At 53.0% G+C, this 10,149-nt stretch overlaps 3 protein-coding genes across 16 annotated transcripts in view; all 3 read right to left on the reverse strand.

Annotated features, from left to right (window-relative positions):
* MBD1 (methyl-CpG binding domain protein 1) overlaps positions 1 to 1,700 on the reverse strand; it is a 17,040-nt gene extending 15,340 nt beyond the window's left edge. For 3 of the 14 annotated variants that reach the window (XM_027770278.1, XM_027770277.1, XM_027770275.1), the window contains exon 1: positions 1,453 to 1,697. The gene's annotated coding sequence lies outside the window, so the exon portion shown is untranslated. Of the gene's footprint in view, positions 1 to 1,452 lie in introns of all 14 variants that reach the window. The other 11 variants (XM_027770285.1, XM_027770284.1, XM_027770286.1 and 8 more) reach the window with 10 other exon arrangements.
* A 1,149-nt stretch (positions 1,701 to 2,849) lies between these two features.
* LOC102484410 (CXXC-type zinc finger protein 1) lies at positions 2,850 to 5,082 on the reverse strand. Its single transcript, XM_027770289.1, has 3 exons — positions 4,841 to 5,082; positions 3,098 to 3,272; positions 2,850 to 3,016 (listed from the first exon to the last, which is right to left on the reverse strand). Exons 1-3 carry the CDS (start codon positions 5,080 to 5,082, stop codon positions 2,870 to 2,872), a joined length of 564 nt encoding a protein of 187 aa, XP_027626090.1. The 3' UTR covers positions 2,850 to 2,869.
* A 1,067-nt stretch (positions 5,083 to 6,149) lies between these two features.
* Positions 6,150 to 10,149, reverse strand: part of LOC102484839 (CXXC-type zinc finger protein 1) — a 6,181-nt gene continuing 2,181 nt past the window's right edge. The window contains exons 6-16 of the mRNA XM_027770290.1: positions 9,945 to 10,130; positions 9,540 to 9,566; positions 9,217 to 9,462; positions 8,933 to 9,052; positions 8,589 to 8,773; positions 8,060 to 8,267; positions 7,870 to 7,980; positions 7,681 to 7,730; positions 7,419 to 7,515; positions 6,398 to 6,550; positions 6,150 to 6,316 (exon numbers count right to left, since the gene is read on the reverse strand). Of these exons, the coding sequence (XP_027626091.1) occupies positions 6,170 to 6,316; positions 6,398 to 6,550; positions 7,419 to 7,515; positions 7,681 to 7,730; positions 7,870 to 7,980; positions 8,060 to 8,267; positions 8,589 to 8,773; positions 8,933 to 9,052; positions 9,217 to 9,462; positions 9,540 to 9,566; positions 9,945 to 10,130 (1,530 nt within the window). The 3' untranslated portion in view covers positions 6,150 to 6,169. The remainder of the gene's footprint in view (positions 6,317 to 6,397; positions 6,551 to 7,418; positions 7,516 to 7,680; positions 7,731 to 7,869; positions 7,981 to 8,059; positions 8,268 to 8,588; positions 8,774 to 8,932; positions 9,053 to 9,216; positions 9,463 to 9,539; positions 9,567 to 9,944; positions 10,131 to 10,149) is intronic.

The following is a 10,149-nucleotide window of genomic DNA, read 5'->3' on the forward strand; positions in this document are numbered from 1 at the left end:
CCAGGGACCCTTTTTTTTTTTTTTTTTTTTGAGAGATTTTTGCTATAGGGCGCATGCGCTTGCCAGACAGATACAGACAGAGAGACAGAAAGCGAGAAATCACCCTTCAAGGGGTATGGCCACGCCACAATCCCTTCTCCTCCACTCTCCTCTCGGGATCTTGGGCAGGCCCGCACACACGCCCGGCGTGAGTTTTAAGCCACCAGGTCCGGGAAGCCAACCACGGTCGACTACGTGGGAGTCCAGTGACATAGCCATTACACTAACTGCTGGTCCCAAACCCAGAACTCTTCATCCCTCCTTCTTCTGACCTGGAAGCTTCCACTGCTCCCCATCCTCAATCTTAGTGTCTCAGTTCCACATGTGTCCTAATCCCCTATCCTCAGACTGGGAACCCATCATTTCTCCCCATTTCCAACCCAAGATGCTTTGATTCTTCCCCTTCATTCTTCCTTAATTTAAGGATCCCTATCTTTCCTTTTTGTCACCTGAGACTCCCAAACTCTCCATCCTCAGCCCAAGAGGCCCTAATGCTCATGTCCTCAATACTCTACATCAGTGTTCTGACTTCCCATTCTCCTCCCTTCCTTGACCTAAGAGTCCCAATTTCTCCCCACCAGTGATTTAATTGTCCCATTCTCTTCCTCTGATGTCTTCTTCTTCTGCTGTGTCTGTATTATGACCTCGACTTCCACATCCTCTGAGACAGTTCCAACTCATCCATATCCCTGGCTTTAACAGTCCTTCGTTCTTTCTAGTCCTCAGCCCAGCTTTCCATGCTGCTCCTTCCTCAGATGAAGAGCTTTCCCCTCTTGTTTTCCCTCACCCTCAGTGTCCTTCCCCAGTCTCACCCCTAAATCTTCCTGGGCTCCTCCTCTACAGTTCAAAAGTTCCCCACTTCTCCCTTTCAACGTTATCGACCACCAGTCCTGTCTACCACTTTCAGAACCCTTATTTCTCCCTCCATGTTGTAATTCTTCCCCTTCCTCTGGGTTCTTGTCCCAGGATCATGCCATCCCTAACTTGCAGTGTTGTAACTAATTACTCCTCATCGTCCACGAGTCCCCTATTCCTCCTTTTGAGCATTCCAACGCCCTCATTTCTCTCTGTCATCGTTCTGAAGGCATTTCCTCCTCTCACCGTTCTAAATCCCTATTTCTCTCTCCGCACCTTGCGAGGCCCCGACGTCTCCCCTTTGCGCTCTGTTCACCCCCATTCCTTTCCGTCCTAGTCTCAGGATCCCGTCACTCCCACCTGTCAGCGTCGGAACCCTATTCCTTCCCGCCTTCTGCCTAAATCCCCCTATTCCTACCCTTCAATATTCCGACGCCGCCATTCCTTCCCCTCAACGGTCTGAGGGCCCTTCATTCCTCCCCGTCAGCGCTCCGAGGCTCAATTCCTCCCCATCCTCCGCTTGAACGCTCTCCACTTCCACCCCCAACGCTGTCTCACCAGCTTGGCACCAGGCCGGTAGCTTCCGCTGCTCTAGGCCAAGACACCCATGGTGAGGGTCCGGCCTGCACCTCCCGCCTTGCCCTACTCTTCTTCCTCCTCCGCAGCCGCCTCCTCCGAAGCGTTAGCTGTCGCCTCCGCGGCCGTTCGTTGCTCCAGGAACCGGATATCCGCTGCCTGCCTTTGGGTTCCACCCCCGGCGAGACACCTGCGCGTTAATGCCTCGACAGAGCGTGCCCTTAATGGGGAGGCTCCCGCGCCTGCGTACTGACGTCCCGCAGCGGCGAGCACACCCTCCTCCCGCGCTGGGGACCTGATGCGCCTGCGCATTAATGTCCAATCGCAGCTCGCACCTCTGCAAGAGACCTCAGCGGCCTTGTCCTGAGATCCCGCCCATCTAGTTCGCGCCTGCGCTCTCTCGAGGAGGCGGGACGGTAGGAGCTACGCCTGCGCTTTGCGTTCCCTCCAGCCATCCCTACAGAGTAACCTGCGTACATAGCGAAGACTTTGGTTGCGCATATACACATCGTTCCTGCTTCTCGCCAAGTTCATGCCGGTGCTCTCAAGTCCCTCAGAACGTCTACCCTAGAGCTACTGCATCCCCCTCTCTCCTTCGCTCCGAACAGCTGCAGGAGCGCTGGGAGACAATGAGCGCTAACGCCGAGGGCAGGCCAGTGCTCCTTCCGTGGGAACTGGGGAAGGGGGCGGTGCCGCGCTGTAGATAAACAGAAGCGTGAAGGGAAGGCGTGTTTCTTCTCCAAGGGCCATGCTGTGCCCGACTAGGAGAGCCGGTGAGGTTCCCTGCAGAGTGGGCTCCCGTTGAATACACGCCCCAAAAGTAACGTTTGTGAAGTAGTAGATCCTTGTGTCTATCACCGATTTCACCTCTAGTCTGGAGAATATTTACTCACACAGGAGTGGTAAATCAGACATACACTGAATAAGTGCTGGCTGTACACTGACTGTCCCAAAGTGAGATGCAGAGTATGTCATCCAGTGTCAAAAAGTAGATGCCAACTGTATACTTAACCTACACATATATTACCCCTCTCTTGAGTACAGGTGTGCCAAGGCCCATCTTATCCAGGGCTATATGAACACAGTTGCAACGGAGCAAGTGTAGAAGCCAGAGGAGTTATCTTTCTTAGTTCTTCAAAATTTTATTAACAAAACCCAGGAAGAGAGGAGGCAACGAGTGAGTAGACTTCGTAGTCCCACCCAAAACAAGAAATGGAGAACTAGACAGAGGGAATCTGAGACCCTCTGGTAAGGGCAAGTGGGTAGTCAAATGGTGGGTGGGCACAAGGAGAAACTCGACAGTGAAGAAACTGGAAGAACCAAATGGAGGAACAAACATGGGGTGAGGGCAGCTCCCCCATCTGGAATGCCAGGTGTGAGGTGGTCTGGGCCAGGAGGCTCAGCGATCAGCACTGGAGCGCAGGTCGGTAGTGAGTGGGTCATGTTGGATTGTTTGGTGCAGCATCAGGGCGAGTAATCCTGCCCGGTTTGTCATGGCTGTGCGTACATTGCGCTCCTGCTCAAACAGCTCATCAAGTTTGTACCACTGCCCAGAAAACATAAGGAGCCATAAGAAGGGCCTCTTAAGTCCTGCCTGGACCCAGCCACATCCAGTATCAAAACCTACCACACGCACGCGCTCCAAATCCACTTCAGCACGCCTCAGTTTCTCCCAGCAGTAATGGCGATTGCACTGGCGCTTGGGCAAGCGGCAGAAGTCACCTGTGAGCTCAAAGACATCACGAACAAGGGGGCAACCACACACCTCGTCAGCTGGCACCTGCAGGGAAACCAGAGGTGGTTGAGGGGTGATTAGGGAGGAGATCAGGGAGGGTGCCCATGGAGAGAAGGAATAGAGTTCAGGGAGAGTGAAGAGGCATGGGTAAAGGGAAGAGTAGAGGGTTTAGAGGCAAAGAGATGGAGGAATAGGTGATGATAAAAGGAAAAATGGTTGATAAAGTAGAGAGTGGGAAGAATAGAAGTGGTCAGGTAGAGAAAAGGAAAGTGCCATGGTTTGATGTGTCCTCCCCCTAAACTTCAAATATTAAATTTGATTGTGTGGGGCCAGCAGGTGGCATGGTGGTTAAGGCACTGAACTCCCACGTGGCTGACTACAGTTAAAGAGTCCTGGACCTGGCGGCTTGCTTTCTCACTTTCTCTCTCTCTGATGAGCATGTATGTGCCCTGTAGCAAACTGAAAAATAAGTAAAAGGTTATTCTTTAAAACAAAAAAATGTGGTTGTGACAGGATTAAGAGGATTAATCTATGTGTTAAAAGGTGGAGGTTTGGGGGGAGTGATTAGGTCATCAGGGTGGGACCCTTGATTGAATCCTAGTAGGTTTATTAGGAACAGGAATGAGACACAGAGACAGACAAGGACACATGCAAGCTCTCAGCATATGATGCTCTATGCTGCCTTGTGATTCTGCAGAGTCCCCACCAACAACAGACATGGCTCCTAATCATGGCCCTTTGAAATCATGAGCTAATACAATATTCTTTACAAATTATTTGGTGTGGTGTGGTATTGTTAGCAACTTAAAACTCATCCATATCCCTGGCTTTAACAGTCCTTCGTTCTTTCTAGTCCTCAGCCCAGCTTTCCATGCTGCTCCTTCCTCAGATGAAGAGCTTTCCCCTCTTGTTTTCCCTCACCCTCAGTGTCCTTCCCCAGTCTCACCCCTAAATCTTCCTGGGCTCCTCCTCTACAGTTCAAAAGTTCCCCACTTCTCCCTTTCAACGTTATCGACCACCAGTCCTGTCTACCACTTTCAGAACCCTTATTTCTCCCTCCATGTTGTAATTCTTCCCCTTCCTCTGGGTTCTTGTCCCAGGATCATGCCATCCCTAACTTGCAGTGTTGTAACTAATTACTCCTCATCGTCCACGAGTCCCCTATTCCTCCTTTTGAGCATTCCAACGCCCTCATTTCTCTCTGTCATCGTTCTGAAGGCATTTCCTCCTCTCACCGTTCTAAATCCCTATTTCTCTCTCCGCACCTTGCGAGGCCCCGACGTCTCCCCTTTGCGCTCTGTTCACCCCCATTCCTTTCCGTCCTAGTCTCAGGATCCCGTCACTCCCACCTGTCAGCGTCGGAACCCTATTCCTTCCCGCCTTCTGCCTAAATCCCCCTATTCCTACCCTTCAATATTCCGACGCCGCCATTCCTTCCCCTCAACGGTCTGAGGGCCCTTCATTCCTCCCCGTCAGCGCTCCGAGGCTCAATTCCTCCCCATCCTCCGCTTGAACGCTCTCCACTTCCACCCCCAACGCTGTCTCACCAGCTTGGCACCAGGCCGGTAGCTTCCGCTGCTCTAGGCCAAGACACCCATGGTGAGGGTCCGGCCTGCACCTCCCGCCTTGCCCTACTCTTCTTCCTCCTCCGCAGCCGCCTCCTCCGAAGCGTTAGCTGTCGCCTCCGCGGCCGTTCGTTGCTCCAGGAACCGGATATCCGCTGCCTGCCTTTGGGTTCCACCCCCGGCGAGACACCTGCGCGTTAATGCCTCGACAGAGCGTGCCCTTAATGGGGAGGCTCCCGCGCCTGCGTACTGACGTCCCGCAGCGGCGAGCACACCCTCCTCCCGCGCTGGGGACCTGATGCGCCTGCGCATTAATGTCCAATCGCAGCTCGCACCTCTGCAAGAGACCTCAGCGGCCTTGTCCTGAGATCCCGCCCATCTAGTTCGCGCCTGCGCTCTCTCGAGGAGGCGGGACGGTAGGAGCTACGCCTGCGCTTTGCGTTCCCTCCAGCCATCCCTACAGAGTAACCTGCGTACATAGCGAAGACTTTGGTTGCGCATATACACATCGTTCCTGCTTCTCGCCAAGTTCATGCCGGTGCTCTCAAGTCCCTCAGAACGTCTACCCTAGAGCTACTGCATCCCCCTCTCTCCTTCGCTCCGAACAGCTGCAGGAGCGCTGGGAGACAATGAGCGCTAACGCCGAGGGCAGGCCAGTGCTCCTTCCGTGGGAACTGGGGAAGGGGGCGGTGCCGCGCTGTAGATAAACAGAAGCGTGAAGGGAAGGCGTGTTTCTTCTCCAAGGGCCATGCTGTGCCCGACTAGGAGAGCCGGTGAGGTTCCCTGCAGAGTGGGCTCCCGTTGAATACACGCCCCAAAAGTAACGTTTGTGAAGTAGTAGATCCTTGTGTCTATCACCGATTTCACCTCTAGTCTGGAGAATATTTACTCACACAGGAGTGGTAAATCAGACATACACTGAATAAGTGCTGGCTGTACACTGACTGTCCCAAAGTGAGATGCAGAGTATGTCATCCAGTGTCAAAAAGTAGATGCCAACTGTATACTTAACCTACACATATATTACCCCTCTCTTGAGTACAGGTGTGCCAAGGCCCATCTTATCCAGGGCTATATGAACACAGTTGCAACGGAGCAAGTGTAGAAGCCAGAGGAGTTATCTTTCTTAGTTCTTCAAAATTTTATTAACAAAACCCAGGAAGAGAGGAGGCAACGAGTGAGTAGACTTCGTAGTCCCACCCAAAACAAGAAATGGAGAACTAGACAGAGGGAATCTGAGACCCTCTGGTAAGGGCAAGTGGGTAGTCAAATGGTGGGTGGGCACAAGGAGAAACTCGACAGTGAAGAAACTGGAAGAACCAAATGGAGGAACAAACATGGGGTGAGGGCAGCTCCCCCATCTGGAATGCCAGGTGTGAGGTGGTCTGGGCCAGGAGGCTCAGCGATCAGCACTGGAGCGCAGGTCGGTAGTGAGTGGGTCATGTTGGATTGTTTGGTGCAGCATCAGGGCGAGTAATCCTGCCCGGTTTGTCATGGCTGTGCGTACATTGCGCTCCTGCTCAAACAGCTCATCAAGTTTGTACCACTGCCCAGAAAACATAAGGAGCCATAAGAAGGGCCTCTTAAGTCCTGCCTGGACCCAGCCACATCCAGTATCAAAACCTACCACACGCACGCGCTCCAAATCCACTTCAGCACGCCTCAGTTTCTCCCAGCAGTAATGGCGATTGCACTGGCGCTTGGGCAAGCGGCAGAAGTCACCTGTGAGCTCAAAGACATCACGAACAAGGGGGCAACCACACACCTCGTCAGCTGGCACCTGCAGGGAAACCAGAGGTGGTTGAGGGGTGATTAGGGAGGAGATCAGGGAGGGTGCCCATGGAGGGAAGGAATAGAGTTCAGGGAGAGTGAAGAGGCATGGGTAAAGGGAAGAGTAGAGGGTTTAGAGGCAAAGAGATGGAGGAATAGGTGATGATAAAAGGAAAAATGGTTGATAAAGTAGAGAGTGGGAAGAATAGAAGTGGTCAGGTAGAGAAAAGGAAAGTGCCATGGTTTGATGTGTCCTCCCCCTAAACTTCAAATATTAAATTTGATTGTGTGGGGCCAGCAGGTGGCATGGTGGTTAAGGCACTGAACTCCCACGTGGCTGACTACAGTTAAAGAGTCCTGGACCTGGCGGCTTGCTTTCTCACTTTCTCTCTCTCTGATGAGCATGTATGTGCCCTGTAGCAAACTGAAAAATAAGTAAAAGGTTATTCTTTAAAACAAAAAAATGTGGTTGTGACAGGATTAAGAGGATTAATCTATGTGTTAAAAGGTGGAGGTTTGGGGGGAGTGATTAGGTCATCAGGGTGGGACCCTTGATTGAATCCTAGTAGGTTTATTAGGAACAGGAATGAGACACAGAGACAGACAAGGACACATGCAAGCTCTCAGCATATGATGCTCTATGCTGCCTTGTGATTCTGCAGAGTCCCCACCAACAACAGACATGGCTCCTAATCATGGCCCTTTGAAATCATGAGCTAATACAAACCTCTATTCTTTACAAATTATTTGGTGTGGTATTGTTAGCAACTTAAAAATGGATTAGAACAAGAAGGAAGGAGGGGTGAAGAAAGATAGGATGAATGTGAGACAGTACAGAGAAGAAGGGTAGATGGATAAGAGCTGAGGGAAAAACTTACTTTGGGGTCCCGTGAGTGCTCGGGACACAGCACCTGAAGCCGTTTACAGTATGTTTTGCTCTGAGGATTGTAGACATCACAGAAGAGTCGTGTGGCCCTGGAAGTTTGGAAGAGAAAGGGTAGTGGAGGGAAAAGAAGGAAGCCCACCTATCCTTGCCCCTGCCCATATCCTGCCCCAACTCTACATACGTTCTACTCCTGACCCCAGCCTCAACTCCCCTTAGTGCACATGGCTCTAACTCTATATGGCACTCTCACTCACCCTTCAATGCGTGTGGGGTACATGGACCCAAAGGACGTCTGGCTCTCATACTGGAGGAATGAGCACAAATGGAGAGAACTGTGGATGTGTGCTGTACACCCTCCCAAGACACCACCCAGACAATAAATCTGGTCCCACAGGCCCAATGAAGTTCACACACTGTCCAACCCCTCAGGCTGACACCCTGACCTTGGCGTAGCAGCGCTCCATGTGACGCAAGGCAACACGTGGGTTGATAGGGTGCCCACAGGAGACACAAAAGATCTGCAGGTCGGTGTCATCACTGTCACCCTCATTGCTCTGTATGAGGTGGAAGGAAAAATAAGACCAAGAAGGACCACATAGTGGGCCCTGCCCTGCTGTGCTCCTACTGGCTCACCTCTTCATCCTCACGCACTGCCTGCTGTTTGGCACGCAGAATAATGGCCTCAAGCTCATGGAAGCGGCGCTCCATTTCTTGAAGGCGTGTGCGGGCACTCTGCTGCTCACGGCGAATGCGTTCGAGCAGCTTCTTGCCATGCTCTTCAGCAATGCAAGGACTCTGCTGCCACTGCTGAATGCGCTGGGGGAGGATCTCGTAGATGCGGCTGCAGAAAGGCAGTGAGCAGGTACCGGCAGGGAAGGTGGCAAGTGACAAAATAATTAAGTGGGGTAATATAAGCATGGCAAATGAACAATTGAATAAATGGTGAAAGGATAACAGGAGACTGGAAAGATGGAAGATGGATGCATGGATAGGTGACTGAAGAGTGGGAGAATGGGCAAGTGGATAGATGGTTGATAGATGAATAGGTGGGTATTTGGTTGACTGAATGGGAGCTATGTAACTGACAAATAGATACAGAGGGGGCTCTGGTTGTGCCCTACCCCATAGTCCTGCTCTCTTTAAGCCCCCATGAATGACTCACTTGGCTGCCAGCTTCATGCCACAGTCATCTGAGCAATACTTGGAACCAGGCTGGGCAGCACGCACACAGCCAGGCCCCAGACACTGTGGTAGTGAGGCGGGGTCCTTGACATCAGCCCTCTCTGGGTGTTTCCATTTGTCCTTGTGCTTCTGTTTCTGCCGGTGCCGTTTGTATCTCTCTTCCTTCTGTGGGGACAAGACGGGTCTGGTCAGGGTGGAGCTGAAGCTAGCCCTAGATCCTGTCTTCCCCTCCATTCCAACTCTTCCTGGTTCTTGTCCCATTCAGCCCTGACCTCTGCTTCTCCCCACCCCCATTCCACCCTTTGCCTTCCCACACCCATTTACCCTCTCCATCACCTTCTTCTCAGACTTTTTCTCTCGACGCTTCACATGCTTAACTTTTACTGCCCTCTTCCGCAGCGCAGGATCCAGGAATGGGGACTCTTCTGTGTCGCTCATCCAGGGCTACAAGCAGGGAGTGCACTGACCCAGGTGCCCTACTCAGGGCAACCTCACCACACACTCACTTCCCAAATCAGTCTTCCATATCCTCTGCCTTCTTTCATTGGGGATACTCTCCGCTTCTGTAACTTCTACCCTTCCCCTATGGGATGCTCCTGCCTGCTCACCAGGCTATGGTCATCAAAGGCTCCTGCACAGAAGTCCTGGTACAGGTCAGGGTCTAATGGTAGGTCCTCATCCGAGAGTGGCTCAGGTGTGGCTGTAGCCTCAGGTGGCTCCTTGACTGCTGATGATACTACCGTCCCCTCGTCCTCACGGATGCGCCCCAGCTTCTGTGATGGCTGTGGCTGCTGTTGGGTGGGCAGTGGCCGGCGGGGCCTTGGCAGGGACTCTGAGGGTGTCACCGGCGAGAGCTGCGGGGCAGAATCTCAGGACTGGCCCTAACCGCCCTGCCCGCATGCCCCACCCTGCCCTGGGGGGCTGGACTCACCGAGGAAGGGAAGTACTTGTAGGATTCCTGTGCCGGCAGGAGGAAGGCCCTGGTCAGCCCCAGATGGATGGAGGGTGGCCCTGCCCTAGCCCTGCCCAGTTAGCCTAGACTCTCCAGACACATTTGCCCCATATCCTTTACCATCAGGATATACTCAGCCCTGCCTGACCACCTAGAACACCTGGCCCCACCCTGCCCACACAGGATTTGGGGGGCGCATTTCCTGCTAGCCCAGCATACCTGGTCATGCCCTATAAATCTGGACATGCCAGCCCCCTTCCCACCATTCTGGATATAATCAAGCCCCATGCCACCTGGCCCACCCAAGTCTAGCTTTAGTCAGCCCTTTCTGGACCCACTCCCTCCACCCCCAACCTGATCCTGCCCAGCTCTGCCCATGCTCACCCGGGCCCGGAGCTGGCACTGGCGTAGCCGGCACTTCTGTCGGATCTTGTTGGGGCCCCCGAACTTCTTCATGTCTCTGCAGAAGTCACAGTGGCCACAGTCCTCAGTGCGCCGACACGCCTCACACTCACCACACATCCGAGCTGACCTTTTGATCTGCTGCTGCTGCTGCTGCTGCTGCTGCTGTTGCTTGTGCTGCTGCGTG

Source organism: Tupaia chinensis, unplaced genomic scaffold (assembly GCF_000334495.1).
Source record: "Tupaia chinensis unplaced genomic scaffold, TupChi_1.0 Scaffold000119_2, whole genome shotgun sequence".
NCBI classification, from domain to species: Eukaryota; Metazoa; Chordata; class Mammalia; order Scandentia; family Tupaiidae; genus Tupaia; species Tupaia belangeri.

What these genes read in the sequence shown, in the direction of transcription:
- LOC102484410 (XM_027770289.1), bottom strand. Translation starts at nt 5,082, where the DNA reads ATGCGCAGGCGCATCAGGTCCCCAGCGCGGGAGGAGGGTGTGCTCGCC. An exon ending in GCTGCGGAGGAGGAAGAAGA is followed by an intron (nt 3,273 to 4,840) that starts GTAGGGCAAGGC and finishes AATCACCCCTCA; the next exon opens with ACCACCTCTGGTTTCCCTGC. An exon ending in ATTTGGAGCGCGTGCGTGTG is followed by an intron (nt 3,017 to 3,097) that starts GTAGGTTTTGAT and finishes TTTTCTGGGCAG; the next exon opens with TGGTACAAACTTGATGAGCT.